The sequence below is a fragment of the Scardinius erythrophthalmus genome (genome assembly GCF_964197995.2).
Source record: "Scardinius erythrophthalmus genome assembly, chromosome: 6".
In the NCBI taxonomy this organism is placed as follows: Eukaryota; Metazoa; Chordata; class Actinopteri; order Cypriniformes; family Leuciscidae; genus Scardinius; species Scardinius erythrophthalmus.
In genome coordinates this window covers 21,744,844-21,762,464 of record NC_138226.1, presented here as the reverse complement: position 1 = coordinate 21,762,464, position 17,621 = coordinate 21,744,844, and the positions used below count along the sequence as shown (strand labels likewise).

At 41.4% G+C, this 17,621-nt stretch overlaps 1 protein-coding gene across 1 annotated transcript; it reads left to right on the top strand.

Moving 5' to 3' along the window:
• The first annotated feature begins 1,519 nt into the window (after window positions 1–1,519).
• tnfaip6 (tumor necrosis factor, alpha-induced protein 6) lies at window positions 1,520–16,857 on the top strand. The gene is made up of 6 exons (XM_081368142.1): window positions 1,520–1,831; window positions 4,290–4,427; window positions 5,252–5,413; window positions 15,938–16,166; window positions 16,283–16,323; window positions 16,476–16,857. Exons 1-6 carry the CDS (start codon window positions 1,708–1,710, stop codon window positions 16,595–16,597), a joined length of 816 nt encoding a protein of 271 aa, XP_081224268.1. The 5' UTR covers window positions 1,520–1,707; the 3' UTR covers window positions 16,598–16,857.
• Window positions 16,858–17,621: the final 764 nt, after the last annotated feature.

Genomic DNA, 17,621 nt, shown 5'->3' with positions numbered 1-17,621 from the left:
ATCAGCTTTGACATAAGTTCCTTTGTTCAGTATGTAATTTCTGTGAAGTTCACTAAATAAGCAGATGGTTTCATTCAAGTCATTTCCAACTGATCTTTTTTTCTGTGCCACAGTATAACATCTTTTATTATTATTATTATTATTATTATTTTTTTTTTTTTTTACCACTTTTAGTAAAGATTTACAACCTCATATACTAAATTCCAGCAAGGTAAACTGTTAATCTGAAAGCAATTAAGTAGGGAAAGTTAAATGTACTGTATATTCTCATGAAATGATCTAATGGAGTGATCTAATAATTTCTTCACTAGCCTCATAACAAAGTATGGCATACAAGCCAAAATTAATATCATAAATTGTTTTTATCGCATCATTGAAACAGATAAATGTCCAGAGTTCCCATCTGAACTTTTCTTTGTAAGTCTTTCACATAGCCTACACACAGATTAGAAATGGCCTGTATTAAACCACAAAATGTGCTGGACAGTGTTACAGTATGGGTATGGCATGAAATCATGAAAGGGGGGAATGGAAATAACCGTTTTCAATTCATGTACTAGGCTATAGTCGTGCCTACTAGTATCTACTTCCATTTAAAAATGAATAAATACATTTATACAAGAATAAAAAATTAAAAAAACACGAGAAAACAAATTATCCGAAGGTACACGGATCCGGGCCAGTTTGTTTCTGCTGTTTCATTTTATTATGAAGTATTTATTAGTTTTAGAGTTTTATCCCATGCAGAGACCTCAATTATGTAATTTTATATTTAAAATAAATAAATGAAGACTTCAGATGCAAAAGCTTCTAAGTGCCATCTGACATTATCTTCTAGAATGATCATTTTTATAAAGCTTGTATATTTAAGTTCAGTAATTTCACTTTAATGACAATTAATAGGTCATTTCAATTGCCATTTAAGTGAAATTACTGAACTTAAATATACAAGCTTTATAAAAATGATCATTCTAGAAGAAAATTTTAGATGGCACTTAGAGGCTTTTCTGAACTCTTCAAATATATGTTATTTTTATTTTATTTTACATTGTAATGTTTTAAGCATTACAATATAAAAAAAGAAAAAAAGAAAAAGTAGTTTAGCCTATATGATATTCTCTATAAACAAAGAAAATACTTAATCTTTTCATCAGACTGGAGAGGAAGGGTCCCTAAAATATGTATTGTAGCCTAGATTAAAAAAAAAAAGAGAGAGAGATCTGTGAAGTTACAATGTTTCAATTAAAGTGTAGCAATGATTTCGTCACAACAGGCTACTTCACGCTTGTAATTACACACGTGTTTTTAATTTTAAAAACAGGCCTTCTGGCATTTGAATGTTGCTAAATATGTTACCAAAGCATTCAATAAAACAGTATTCAAAAAAAGTAACTTGGAAAAGTAATTTGCAATCCAAGTTACTTTTTTGAATACTTTTCTAAATGGACCCAAACCAATATTTCAAGTCCATTATTTATTTATTATAAAGTAGCCTATAGTAGCCGTAGCTTATAAGTATGCATAGGCTATATGGCTCTGCTCTGGGGTCTTCCCCGATCCAGCCCTCCGCAAAACCGTCATCATTTAGCCTACTGAAATCACACGTCAGACCACACCTAATCGAGTAGGCAGGAAAACCATTTAAACTCGGCTTTCGCATGGTGTGTTTCACACAGTTCATTGGGTGACAGCTGCACTAACATCTGGATGATCCGCTGCGGAGTGAGAGAAATGCGCGTGTTAACGGCTGTATTCGCCGTTATATTTGTCCTGGAGGAGACTGAAGCTTGGGGTTACAAGAATGGAATACTGCACAACTCTATCTGGCTGGGTATTTATTTCACTTGTTCTTACTGTTGATCCAAACTGTGTTAAGTAGAATCAGTGACATGACTTGTCAATATTTTCTGTCTTTCTTGTTCCCCCCTCATAAACTATATAATGATTTTAAAAAGCAAAATCTTTCATTTACTGTTCAACAGGGTTTATATGTTCTACAACTACACTGCATGTGTTGTGTGCATTTAGATTTAGAACCATGTGAGAGGCTTATTTATGGCTCTGTGAAGGCTGATAGTGCAGCCAGTCTGAAGGACCTTGTAAACACAGGGAAATGACTTCATTCTGTTACTGTTTACTGCAACTTACCCAAGGGCACCTCAAATCACTTTCAGCAGGATCCAAGAAACTCGCAGGCATTTCTCCGTAGATTAGAGTTGTTGGGTAAGACACAGGAAAGAACAATCTGAATTTGATAGCTATATAGCATTTCACTCTTTTTCCATGTAAAACCAACATTTACCAATGTTTTAGTTGTATAGCCAACTGTGATTTGGGTTAAACCATTTAAATAAGTTAGTGTGCGAATTATGGGGGTTAATAACACGACTGGAACCATGCACACACAAAAAGGTTTTGTAGATTTGAATTTATACAAGTAACTTTTCAATTAACTTTACATTTAGTTGGTACTAAATATAATGATAATATATTAGAAACAAAATTATATTAGCCTGCTGCTTGTTGTGCTTCATCAAAGTACGCCTGAAACTTGGGAAGTTGATAATGGTTACCTCAGATGAACCTCACTTCTGCTCTTTAGCGTATATGAAATCAGGGAAATGCGTGCTCTGCACTGATCTACAGGCCAATAGACCTTTACCGCCAGAGCAACAAGCGCGCAGCCATCTTTAGAATTTTGTTCGAAGAGTCTTTAGCTGGTGAAGTGAATTTATTATCATGAGCATTGTCAGTAGACCGGGAAGATTTTAAAACGAGCGGTTCATTCATAAATCCGTAAGATCTTACCTTCATGCTGTGGAAATAAAAACCGGAAGACAACACAATAGGCGCAGCGTTGAAAAGGGGCGGGGCTTCATAACTTCTATAGATCTATATTATGTCAACGTCACGGTTATGTCATTTGCAGCTGTGTGCGCATTGTGGTGGCAGAAAAACAGTTGTAAAAAGTGGAGGAAAATGGGCCAAAACCACGGAATAAGAGAAAATGCCTTTGGATTTCACAATCGGAATGCAAAAAAAGATGGTCTTCATAGAATACCGTCGTCGAAGACGCTCTGTGACGCTAAACACAGACATTTATAGTTGCAAGCCACTGGACTGTTAAACTTTGCGATGATTAGATTACCATTAAAAGATGGATTTGATGTAAACATAGATCTACGTAATATTCACATATGCATGTTCATAGGGACATTATAGCTTTACAGTTACAGCATGAAATAATATTTAAACCTATAACGGTTTATACAGGTAACATTTAAACAACATTTTTAGGCCTATCTCACAATTCTGACTTTTTTTCTTGATATCACAATTATGAGGGGGGAAAAGTCAGAATTGGCGGATATAAACCTGCAATTCTGTGGGAAAAAGACAGAATATTGAGTTTATATCTTTCAATTCTGATATTTCTTCTTAGAATTGTGAAGTATAAACTTGGAAATGCGAGAAAAAAAGTAAAAACTGAGATATAAACTCGAAATTACCTTTTTATTGTTTTATTACGTGGCTCCCAGAGTGTCATTTTCTGCCACCAGGTAGGCTCCGCCCACAAAACGCATCATCGATGTTTGCAAACACCCAAATGTGGTCTATAGACCTATTGACTATTAATCTAGTTAATCAGAGCACGTATTTCAGTGTGCTCTCACTAACTAGTAGCAGAAGTTCTATCAAATGTTTGAAAACTCTGCTGAAAACTAATGTTACTTGTGGTGGCAAAGTGGCTTGACAACTACAACACATCTGAAAACACTTAGGGCTAAACAAAATACAGTATCTTGCTACATTCATTCTTCAAATGAGTCTCCGATTTTGGGCTTTTCTCAGAGACATGTTTGGAGCTCACTAATGGTTACAGTCTTCTGAAAACCTGGATGTTTGAGGCCAACACAGTAAAATCACTGGCTTAACTCATTTGAGATGGGATCCAGCTTTTTCAAGGTTATGCATGCGTGCTTAAAAACAACTGCAAAACAGCATGATGTTCTGTGAGGTAAAAAGAGGCCTCATCTGGTTTAGTAATCTTAGCAACAGAATCTTATGTACAGCATATTTGTCCCTTACGTATTCAGGATGTCCTGCACAGTAAAATATATATGCTGGGTAAAACTTTCTAAAATACGTTTCTTGTTTTAGTTCTGATGTAATTTGACTAGACAGGCAGAATCATTGTTCTGAGATGCTGAACAGACCCAGATAACTTCACATGAGTCCTCCAAGCTGATAGTGTTACCAAAAGAGACCCATCTTCTCTCTCCTTACAGAGCAAGCAGCTGGAGTTTACCACCGCGAATCTCGCAAAGGAAGATATCAGCTGACGTATAAGGAAGCCAAGGCTGTGTGCAAATTTGAGGGGGGGGCTCTTGCTACGTATGATCAACTGGAGGCTGCTCGACAAATTGGTTTGTATCACACTTACAAATCTCACTTGGATCAGATGTCAAAAGAAACAGCTAGAGAGGGTCTGGCCCACGTCATAAGTGTTGAGCAAGTCCTGTAACTTGGATCACATTGAATAGGTTTTATTGTATAATTGTATGTAATCAGAAACTATTTGGAATCTGTCAGCAAGCAGAATGATAATCAACATTCTCACAGTTGGATATATTAAATATTTGCACACATCATATAAACAAAGCAGTGGACATTCTCCAGTGCCACCCTGTGTTTTGTTTAACTGTGAAAGTCATTGTCATGTGTTGCCTGAGCAGTAACACCTGTTTTCTAGTAAGATGACTCCCTTTTCTTTACAGTAAGAGTAAATTTGATCCAGACTCTCTCCTTGAGCTCTGATCAGTAATGACTGCATTTGTGGTTAGTACGGACCTGTGGCACTCTATGCAGGAGGTCTGCTTTGCTTTCTTTTTTTTCCATCTCTGTTATCCCATGGCTCCTCAGAACACAAGAGCCCTTTATTCTTCGTACCCTTGAAAAAGACGAATTTCCTTCAATTATTAGCTTTGTCATAGAGAACATCTTACATTCAGTCTCTACAGAATCTGTTTGTGAACTACTGCAGATGCAATAATATGAACATTGAGAAAAACAAATAATGGAAATTGACATCATTTTTATAATTATTTTGAAACATTATTAATCATTGTTAATATTGCATTTGGTCACAATTTCTAATTATTTGAATTTGAGAATTGAGGTTTTTTAATGTAAAAAAAAACAAAAACTTGAAAGATGTTTTATACTAACAGATATTGTCTTTCTCCCAAAGGGTTCCATGTGTGTGCAGCTGGATGGTTTGACAAAGGACGTGTGGGCTATCCGATTGTTAAAGCTGGCGTCAACTGTGGTTTCGGGAAGGTCGGAATCATTGATTACGGATACCGGCTCAACAAAAGTGAAAAGTGGGATGTCTACTGCTATAATCCTGAGGGTGAGTTTGAGAGGTGGCAGTTAGACAAATCTGGGTGGGTTTAGTCATACAAAGAGAGATTTGGAATCAATAGATATTTGCTTTTACAAAGTAGTGATGCAAATCAGAGGTTTGTAAAACTTTTTTTGAAATCTATCCAGGGGTTCATTTCCCGACAAATGACGTAACTCACTGCTTTACTACCATAGTATGATGCATCGTTGAAGAAATAAACTATCAAGTCACGACAAACGACTTTTACCCAAAACTGTAGGCTACTGACGCAAATTTTGCCGCTCAGCCAATGTTGGTTAATGATGCACGGCTGCCAACTTTTGAGTTTAGCTCAAAAAGAGTTGGGGGGGGGGGGGGGGGGTTGGGGGGGGGTTGTAAAAACAAATATTGCATTACAATAAGTGTAATTGTGATTGTCAAAACATTTGGTAACTAAATAGAATTTTATGAAGTTTAGTGACAACATGTTACAATGTTTACATTGTACAATGACTGGTAGGATACAGTTTTTATTATTGCTTGACAACAATTTCAAGATTTCAATTCCATTCTTGTGGTTTGATTCCGATTTTGATTCAATACTGACTAATTTGGATACATGTTTATTTTACATTTTATTTAAAAAAATAATCTCACCTAATGCTGTAAACATAAAGGGCCTAATCTGCTGGTATTGTTAAAGGTTAAAAATAGCAAATCAAATTAAATATAATGCAGTTTTTGTTATAATAACAATTATTTAATTACATGAGTAAAAATATAATAAATATGTAATATAGTGCTCAGCAAAATCTCCTCTCTAGCTATTTTTTCTATTCAATTAACATGCTATGGTCATTAAATGGCTTTCCTGAGGTAAATGTAACGTTATGTGACGTAATTGTTCTCCTGCTGTTATACTGACCTCTTTCCGTGGTTGAAAAACACAAATTGGTCGATATTATGTATACTTTCGGTAAGCTGTACTGCATCTTTAAATAAAAAAGTAACAGATGATCAGTTCACGTGCTCTTGAACTGAGGCGCTCAGCGATCTGTCACGTTACATTTACAAGCGGCAAACGTATTTTTGTCTGAATTTCGTAATAAAATTGATGGAATCTAAGAGCTGAGAATTAGTTTAATATTAAAAGTACCTCTTTGCTCCGCAATTTTTCTGTGCGTGAGAAAATGGATGTGTGGCGTCACGTGAGAGCGTGTGAAAAGTGTCTATTGCGTGAGTCTCACGCTCAATGCGTGAGAGTTGGCAGCCCTGAATGATGTTACACTGATGGTGGAGTAATAACTTCTTTTAATTCATTTGTTTGAGAATTGATTAATGCCAAATTTTATAAATCACAGAAATGCATCTGAGGACTAATTCTCTTTTTTCTCAGTTACTTTGCTTAATTTCCAGATTCAATCGTAGTAGGCTTCTTACCTACTAGAGCACGTTCGAACGTGCGCATTCTTCAAAAACGGTCCTTGTTCACACTGATCTGCGAAAACGACCAAAAATTGTATTATGCATGCCAGGCCAGCAGTTAGTGATGTCACTTTATAAAGAAACACTTCGTCCCATATAGACTGAATACGTAATACGCATGCGCAGGACGTCACCGTTTTCATGAACTCGCATTTTTGCAGTTTACACAGAGACGATAATGGTGTTGTGTAAACTGCCCTTAAAAGACGTAAATGAAATTTGAGTATATTTGAAAAGAAAGATATAGGGGCCGTTTACATTCAACTAAAAATGTCCATCCATTTACACGACAATGGCGTTCTCTTACGAGAGGTCTCTCGTACTGCGTAAGAGTATCTTACGCTAGGGGAAAATCCTTTTTCCACGAGATATTGAAGCCCAAAATTATCCTTAATTTTACAATAATGTAAAGCGCGTTGCGGCAGCATACAGACATAGGCAAGACGGCTCGCGCGCCTATTGGCTGGTCTGCTGGCAACTGCATGAGCCTATCGAGCGAGGCCTAGCGTGACGTCAGACCCAATGGGCACGCTTCGCGCCCTCTGCGTCACGTCCCTCCGAAAGAGGCGTGGCTTAGGCCTATAAATACAGCTCGCAGGCGACACATATCTGATTTTTTTATCCTTCAGCGAAGCATTCACATCGCTGGATCCAGAGAGAAGCCGCGCCCTCTGATCAAGCCTCTCAGCGGGACGAGTCGCCTATATCCTTTGATTCTCTGTTGTCTGTGTGTGTTCGCCGCTGCGACACACACTCTCTAAAAGAGCTTGCGTCTTTTTCAAGATGCCTTCCTGCGGCTCGTGCAGAGCCACACTCAGCGACGGGGACCGCCACGTTATCTGCGTTTCCTGCCTGGGTGAGGATCATGCAGCTCTCGCGCTCGCTGAGGGCGGCTGCCCTCATTGCGAGCCTATGCCCATGGCGACTCTGAGGACTCGCCTGGCTTTTTTCTCTGAGGCTGCACCCCCGCCCGCCGTAGCCCGCCGGGATGGCGAGCCTCGGCCTCGAGTGGTCTACGCCTGAGCAGCCTGCTCACAACCGGCTGGATGGCTATTTTCTGCCCGGGGAACGCGATTCGCCTGCGTCCAAGCCAGCGCCTTTTCTTCCTGAGTTACATGAAGAAGTCGCTAAGTCTTGGAACGCCCCCTATTCGGCCAGAACGCGCTCTTCTGTCTCTCTGGCATTCTCCGCTGTTGACGGTGCCAAGGACAGAGGATACCATTCCCTGCCGCCAGTCGAAGAGGCGATAGCTACCCACTTATGCCCGCCCTCCGCTGGACGGCGCGCTAAGATGGCGCTACCCTCGAAAGCCTGCCGCACGACGTTAACCCTGCTCTGCCACGCTTTCTCCACCGCCGGGCAGGCCGCGTCAGCGCTGCACACCATGGACACATTGCAGATTTTCCAGGCCGATCTCTTCCGAAAGCTGGACGAGAAAGGACCAGATGCAATCTGCGTGCCGGACTTGAGAAGTGCTACGGACCTCACTCTCCGCGCTACTAAGTCCGCTGCACAGGCCATAGGACGGAGCATGGCCTCTCTCACCGTGACTGAGAGACATCTGTGGCTGACGCTGTCTGAGATGTCCGAGTCTGAGCACACCGCGTTCCTCGACGCTCCGCTTTCTCCCGCTGGCCTCTTTGGATCTTCCGTCAAGGACTTTGCGGAAAGATTCGCTGAGGTACAGAAAGCGTCTCAGGCCATGAAGCACTTCCTACCGAAGCGCTCCAGTTCTGCAGCAGGCCGTGCGAAACCGTCTGCTCAGAGCTCACAGCCTCAGCCTCCGCCTACCGCCGCCGCTTCACAACGCCGACAGGCCCGAGGCGCAAAACCGCGCTCTCGCTCATCCAGCCGTCGACCCGCCCCGCGTGGCCCGCGGCCTAGGGTTGTGGTGAAGCCCGAGGTCCCGAAGTCGTCCTAGCACTCCTAGGGAAACGATGGTGTTCAAGTCCCGCCGCGGCCGGACTTCCACCAAAGCTCATCGCTCGTCCAGTTCCAAGAAATGTGACTGGTCCAGTGTATTTAGCAGCCAACAAGCTGGTTCCACTGCCTGCTTGCCTGCACACAAATGCCGTTTTCACGACTACCCAGATAAATCTCATAAAGAGCGTATTTTCTGGTGTCCCGGCCACGGCCGATGGTGTTATGTGTGTAAGCGAAATGCCCACTGCCCAGTGCCCATTCCTACACACAAGCACAGGGCTCGCACACATAAAATCGACTCAGATCGATTGCGCATTAAACATAGTAAACGTGCCCACTACCCAGTGCCCACAAACACTACGTCCCGCATGTCTCAGCATTCGCTCCGCTCAGGCGAGCAATGCTCTCAGTGTTGTAAATGTGCCCGCTTTCAAGCGCCCACATCCACTCTTAGACATGACAGTTCCTACGGGACTCGCCCAGCCCTCCTCCTCTCGGTTAGCCACCATAGAGGGGTCGAGCGCGGGCAATCTGCCCGCTGTTATCAGCGCGCCCCCCGCCTCAAATGTCATAAGCGCCACGCTTATGTTACAGCACAACGAAGCCCCTCCGTCGCTGAACGAACGAAGCGCGCTTTGCATTCAACCCCTAGCTATCCGTGCAGATGCATGGGCAGAGCTACCAGGGGTTTCGAAATGGGTGCTAGACATTATAAAAGGAGGCTATTCGCTGCAGTTTCGCCGACGCCCTCGCCACTATACAGCGCGCATCGAAACCACGGTGGAAACAGAAGTAGCACATCTACTTCGAGCCGAAATTCTGAAACTGTTGAGCAAAGGGGCCATAGAGCCTTTATCTCAAGCTCAGAGCGAAGGGGGGTTGTACAGCAGATACTTCCTGGTGCCGAAAAAAGACGGGGGTCTCAGACCCATACTAGATCTAAGGCAGCTGAACAAAGTGCTTGTGAAGCGACAGTTCAGGATGCTCACGACCAGAAAAATCCTCGCGCAGATTCGCCGAGGAGATTGGTTTGTGTCAATAGATCTGAAAGATGCGTATTTTCAAATACAGATAGCATCACGTCACAGGCGATTTTTGAGATTCGCCTTCGAGGGCCAGGCATATCAGTACACAGTCCTGCCATTCGGCTTGTCCCTAGCACCCCGTACATTCACGAAGTGCATGGATGCAGCGCTCGCACCCCTCAGACTTCAGGGCATGCAAGTGTTGAACTATTTGGACGATTGGCTGATTCTAGCGCAATCTCACTCGGAGCTCGTAGAGCACAGGACCATTTTACTCGATCACCTCGAGAATCTCGGTCTCAGAGTGAACTGGGAGAAGAGCTCTTTGTTCCCCAGACAGATAATATCTTTTCTGGGCACAGAACTGGACTCACTCTCCATGATAGCACGTCTATCACCACAGCGCACGTGGGACATTCAGCGCGCAGCGAACTCTTTCCGCTGCGGCGCTTCTGTTCCACTCAAGAAATTTCAGAGGATGCTGGGTCTCATGGCCTCAGCATCATCAGTACTTCAGCTGGGCTTGCTCCGCATGCGCCCACTGCAGTTCTGGCTGAAAGCATGAGTGCCACGCCGAGCGTGGGTCTCTGGTCAGCTTCGTCTCAAGGTCAATCAGAAATGCATTGCTGCTCTGAAACCTTGGAAGGCAAACGACTGGTACCAATCAGGTGTAAGCCTGGGGACTTCCTCGAGAGTGAAAGTGGTGTCCACGGACGCGTCCACCTCGGGATGGGGAGCGCTGCTCGAGGGCAGACCGTTCTTCGGCCTATGGTCAGAACGGGAGAAGCTTCTGCACATAAACTGCCTCGAAATCCTGGCAGTAGACAATGCACTGACGCGCTTTTGTCCCCCTATAAAGGGACGCCACGTCTTGGTCTGTTCGGACAACATGTCTGTGGTGTCCTACATAAATCGCCAAGGCGGCCTCAGGTCCCGGAACCTGTACAGGCTAGCAAAACGCCTCCTGGTGTGGGCTCAGCGCAACCTGCTCTCGCTGAGAGCAGCGCACGTGCCAGGGCTCCAAAACATAGGACCAAACAGACTGTCCAGGAACCATGTTCCGGCAGGCGAGTGGTCTCTACACCCACAGACAGTTCAACTGCTGTGGAAGAAATTCGGCAGAGCGGAAGTAGACCTGTTCGCGTCTCAAGAAAACACTCACTGTCTGGAATTTTTCTCCAAGAGCAGGGACGCGCTGGCTCATGTATGCAAGTCTGCAGTGTTGGTGCTGTTAGATTTGAGTGCGGCGTTTGACACTATTGACCACTCTGTTCTAATTTCACGGCTGGAGCATTGGGTGGGCATTCGGGGAAATGCCCTTAAATGGTTTCAATCCTATTTGAGTAACAGAAGTTTTTCTGTTAATATTGGTGAGTTTACTTCAAATGCAGCGCCACTTACATATGGGGTCCCTCAAGGTTCTATCCTTGCTCCGATTTTATTTTCCTTATATATGCTTCCCCTGGGGTCGATTTTTAGGAAGCATGGCATCTCCTTCCATAGTTATGCTGACGATACCCAAGTTTATCTGCCCCTGGGATCAAATAACTTGGGTTTAGAAAGTCTGTTGGCTTGTCTAGCAGAGGTAAAGGCCTGGATGTCGCCAAATTTCCTTCACCTTAATGATGGTAAAACTGAGATCATAGTTTTTGAACCATCAGAAGCTGCTAGCTCCCTTTGCCCAAATTTTGGCTCTTTATCTCCATGTGTGAAACCATTAGTGAAGAATCTGGGCGTGGTTTTTGATAGTGCTCTCAAATTCGACAAACAGATTAATACGGTAGTCAAAACCAGTTTTTTTCATCTTAGAGTTTTAGCCAGAGTGAAATCATTTCTTTCTTTTAAGGACTTTGAAAGGGTGATTCATGCTTTTATTTCGACAAGGCTTGACTATTGTAATTCTCTGTATCTGGGCACTAATCAAGCAACTCTTAACCGTCTGCAAATGGTGCAGAATGCAGCTGCCAGGCTCCTTACTGGTGTGCGCAAACGAGAGCACATTACCCCTGTTCTTAAATCTCTGCATTGGCTCCCAATCCGTTACAGAATTGATTTTAAAGTTGTGATGCTGGTTTTTAAATCCTTGAATGGATTGGCTCCTGTATACATCTCTGATTTACTCTCCATTCACAATCCTGGAAGGTCTCTTAGGTCATCCAACCAGAGACTGTTAAATGTTCCGCGGGTCAGATTAAAAACGAGAGGAGATCGAGCCTTTGCCGTTGCTGCACCAAAACTTTGGAACAGCTTACCTGTTTTTATTAGAACTGCCACTTCCCTACATGAGTTTAAAGCTAAACTCAAAACCTACTATTTTTCTCTGGCTTATAATTGTAGCTGATTTGTGCAGTGTCTGGTATGTTCTGTGTTTTGTCATGTTTTCTTATGTAGTAAATGATGTTAATGCCAATGTTATGTGCAATAATGTACAGCACCTTGGTCAACAATCGTTGTTTTTAGTGGTGCTATATAAATAAAGTTGAGTTGAGTTGAGATGTATGGCCCCGCCGCCCGATCTATGCTTTTCCCCCCGTCTCTCTCCTGCCTCAGGTGATAGAGCGGATCAGGGAAGAAGGATGCTCAGTGCTACTTGTAGTGCCGTTCTGGAAAAACCAACCATGGTTCCCAGTTCTGATGCAGCTAGCGAGCACTGCCCCGTGGCCAGTGCCAGTGAGGAGAGACCTCCTCTCTCAGGCCAAAGGCTCAATTTGGCATCCTCACCCAGAGCTGTGGTCCCTTCATGTTTGGGCCATCAACGGGTACCCGCTGACCTCCCTAAAGGGGTGTTAAACACAATCACGCAGGCCAGAGCTCCGTCTACGCGACGTCTCTACTCCTCGAAATGGTCGGTGTTTTCTGGCTGGTGCACAGCTCGTGGTGTGTCACCCCCAGACTGTGGGGTGACGGAGGTTCTCTCCTTCCTACAAGAGCTGCTGGATAAGGGTAGGACCCCTTCCACGCTCAAAGTTTATGTGGCGGCTATAGCAGCGTTCTCAGGAACAACGCTTGGTCAGTCAATAGGAAGGAACGATTTGGTCATCCGCTTCCTTAGAGGAGCTAAGAGGCTGAATCCTCCCAGACCTCCCTCAGTCCCTGTTTGGGACCTTTCTACGGTGCTGGAAGCCATGAAGGGTCACCCTTTTGAGCCTTTGCAGTCGATTGATCTTAAACACCTGTCTTTCAAGACGGTGTTTCTTCTGGCTCTCGCTTCTGTGAAGCGCATAGGGGACTTACACGCGCTCTCTGTGAGCGCGACATGCATGGAGTTTGGGCCTAATGACTCAAGAGTTATACTCAAACCTAAGCACGGTTATGTTCCAAAACCCCTCAATACACCGTTTAGGGCACAGGTCATTTCCCTGTCAGCCCTACCGGTCTCTGACGAGGAAGGAGATGAAAGCTTCCTTTGCCCAGTCAGGGCATTAAGAGCTTATGTATCTCGCTCTTTTGTCTTCAAACAGGCAGAGCAGCTCTTTGTTTCATTCAGCGGGCGTTCTAAGGGACTAGCTGCGTCGAAACAGAGCCTATCCAGATGGATAGTTGACGCTATCGCGCTGGCTTACACTTCCAGGGGCATGCAATGCCCGTTGGGTGTCAGAGCGCACTCCAGGAGAGGCATGGCTTCATCGTGGGCCTGGTCAAGTGGGATTGCCTTGCAAGATATTTGTATGGCGGCAGGCTGGGCCTCCCCGTCTACATTTATAAGGTTTTACAACCTAGAGGTTCCCGCCCTGCAGGCCAGGCTGCTGTCGGTCTAAATGACCAGTGTTGTCTGTACTGATGCTATCGGTCCAGAATACTGTGTCTGCTGAGCATAGCTCGCTAATCGACAGAAAAAAAAAAAAAATGCTTGGGCGAAGTATATAAGTCCCGCGTTTTACCATCAGTTCAGGCCGCAACCCGCCCTGTCTGTATGTTGTACTCTGCGTCCACGAGGCGCTGTTATATGTGGAAGAGCGTGGTCGATTATGTTTTCGTTTTTTAAGTCCACTTGTTATATGAACAACTATGCTTCTAACCACAGGTCAAGAACAGTCGTACCAACTTTGTGATGCTGTTTGCGAATGTTCGTTGAAACTATGGTTTTGGGAAATTGAAATGATTGGGAAATGCTAACTATGGAACTTGCGACCATAGATGGCTAACAATGATTTTGGGAAAAACCCTTAACTGGGACTGAAATGTAGTCATTAGCGTGGTTGTAAGGTATAAATCTCCATAAGTTAAAGACCTTTTCTTTATATCATTCTTCAGACTTTCATTGGTCTCTAAACTATAAGGGTGGGATAAACTGTGGTCTAGACAAAGACAACCATGACTAAACATTGAGGGGAAAAGGTGATGGCTGTTTTATGGCACACAATGACATATGGGCAGTGGATTGCGCAGCACAGGACATTATTCACATAAGTTACATTTCTTGTAAAATGCTCGCTTGTTTTCTCTGGCTGTTTTTTCTTGTGTGAATATGGAAGAGTCTAATGTAAAATGTTTCTCACTGTGAGTAATCTAAAAGTGAAAGATTTACAAGGTTTAGTAATGTTTTACCATAAACCCAGCTGAGCTCTTTTCTCCTGATTTATCATAATGAGCCAGTGAAAGATATTCTATGGAGAGCTTGAGTCAACAGTGATCTCAAAGAGAAGTCAGAGAGTAAATGGTGACCACACACTTTCAGGTTGAGATGTCCTGTGAAAGGCCCTTTTAGACAGTAAGCTCCCAATTGATCTTATAAGCAGTCATTACACCTGACTGTCATCTCATCTGATGAAACTGTTAATAAATCAACACACACACATGTTTGTTTTTATGTTTTATGGGAACTATCCATAACCCTACTCCTAAACCTACCCATCCCAGAAAACTTTCTGCATTTTTACATTTTCAGTAAACTTCCCTTAGTATTTATAAGCTGTTTTCTTCATGGGGACCAAAAAATGTTCACACAAGGACAAGGATATAGGATGTTGCCATCTTTGTGGGGATATTTTGTCCCAATAATGTAGTAATACCTGAAACACACACACGCACTGTGTGTTTTTTGTTACAAATTATGTAGGAACAGAAATAGATGAATTTATGACAAGAGTGCACAAAAAGTCGACGCACACACTTTTAATAATTGAAACGTTGGTTTTCATGCTAAAATTTCATAAGAAAACTTATAATTTAGTATTTGTCAATAAAAAATGATAAAATAATATTATCTTCTAAAAAGTATAATTATCTTTTTTTATCGCCTTTTTTATTACATTACACATTTTAGTAGTTATCATAAATTAGGTATCATTTGAAAGCTTACGATCTCAGAATTCATCCTGTGAAAACTGTTTTGAAATTGGACTGTGTTACCATAGAAACGGTACTCTAAATTATTTTACCAGGCTCCTCCCCTTTTGGGCATCATTATGTTTCATAATTTATGATCAAAATATTTTCTAATCTTGACAAAACGCGTATTGTCAGAAAGGTCTGAGTCTCAAGGTTCCATATTTTGTGACAGAAGTGATATTTGGACAGAAATTTATTAATTTGTTACGGCAGAATGCATACAGTTAAATTCAATGGAATTCAATGACACCCGGTGGCTTTTTTGGTGTTACGCCTAAACAAAATCTCATGGGAACTTCAATTTTTGTGATATCAACTTTAAATTTGGAACACAACTTGGTTAGATATATGGCTTTGATTTTATAGTAATTTTATAGTCAAAAATATTTAGTAAAATATATATTTTATATAAAAGATAAATATTAAATAAATTATATTTGATTTAATGTAAATTTAAACTTCCATAACTTTTTCATACTTTAATTTTTTGAAGTGCTTTCACTTCCCTTTAAAACAAGACCAAACTTAGGTCTATACTCCAAAGCATTCTTGAATTACAACCATTGAAGCTTGAATAGTGCATTTTAATGTCCATTCTCAAAAAGGGGGGTGACAGTTAAGGGGTTAATACAAATTTATAGTCTAAATTTAGTCTGTATCCAGTTTGTACCCCCTTTATTCATTAGATTTTTTATTTACTGATATTTATTTACTCATTCATTTGATTTTTCATTTATTCATATTTATTTATGTATTAATTCGTACACCTGTTTTACTGACTTTGCAGCAAAGGAGTGTGGAGGAGTGCACACAGATCAGGAGAAGGTTTTAGATTCTCCTGGTTATCCAGAGGACTACCAGGATGAGCAGATTTGCTACTGGCACATTCGTGTGCGCTACGGCCAGAGAATCCGCCTGCAATTCCTAGACTTTGACATTGAGGAGGACACAGCTTGCCTCAGTGATTATCTGGAGATCTATGACAGCTATGATGATGTTTCAGGCTTTGTTGGCAGGTGAATAATAGTTGTTTATGTTTTATTCACTATAGGCCTTTAAGTTACATTTGCTGAGAGTTTACAATTTAACAGAAATAAAAAAATAATAGAATAAATTTGTCTGTTCTGGATAGATACTGTGGGGATGAACTTCCGGAGGACTTCATAAGTACAGGTCTGTTGTGGTAGTCATTTAAAGTTCAAAAGTGCTTCTCTTGCATTCAGTTTAAATGCATTTATTATTATTGTTTAAATTCATGCTTCTTTATGGTTAGTGAACTGGAGATCAGAGATGGTAAATTTGATTCTGTGTCGTCTCTTGCTCAGGAAACGTCATGACTCTGAAGTTCCTCTCTGATTCTTCTGTGACGGCTGGAGGGTTTCAGCTACAGTACACCGCTGTGAACTCCTCTCAGCTCTTTGAAGATCATGCTGACACCTTCTCTTGACCACTGTTTAATACACCAATCACACTTCTTTTTACAAGTGTATATATATATTGCTTCTATAACCACAGTGCAATATTAAAGCTAATAATAATCACAAATGTAGGTGTATGGGCATGTGCACATTTCAAAAACTCTTATAAAACCAAATTCCAAATTGTATTGAATGTTTTACAGTGTTTTAATGTGAACAACATTTAACCAAAATAATTAAATTGAAATCTCTTGGCTTTAATAGAAATAAACCCATTGAAAATGTGCATATTTTTGTGTGAAGTGTATTATTTCCTTTTAAAATAATCTGATAAATTCATGACATTTATCACTTTATTCTATAAAACCTATTTAGTTTAATTCATTTTTACTACATTTAAATAATACTTACTATTTTCCAAAACATAGTTTTGTTATTTTAAACCCTCAAAATGTCAGGCGGTGCAACTGTCTGAAAAAATTAACATACTAAAACTATTTAAAATTGTGTCTTAATAATAAAAAATAAAAAACTTTATACTATGGCATCATTTTAGGTTTGAAACCTAAACAAATTAGATAAATATCTATAGTTTTAAAGCTGTTGAGATCATTGAAAAACAATATTTATAATCTCAAATGTCAGGGTGGCACAGGGTGGTGAATTGACAAAGGTAAAAACAGTAAACATGATAATGCATCATCCAGAGGATCCCAACTGATCCTTGTGGCAGAGTGAAAAGGTTTGTAGATCTCTCTCAAATACTGGTAAAAACTGCTCATTTCAAGTATGGGTTGGTAGACTTTCCATGTCAGGTGGGACAACTACAGCATATATACAAACAACTATTTGGTTGTACCCCCTGACATAAAAACCGTCAAAAAATGATTTAAACATTTTGAAATGTTATTTAACAACTGAATCTTGTTCATGACTTGTTCATATGCATTGCATCAGTTTTGAAAAGATTTTTATAAAACACTTTTGTTGTTTTTTTGGTCAATGACCCATAAAGTGCCTGAAGTTGAAGAAACACTATGGCTATGACAAAGA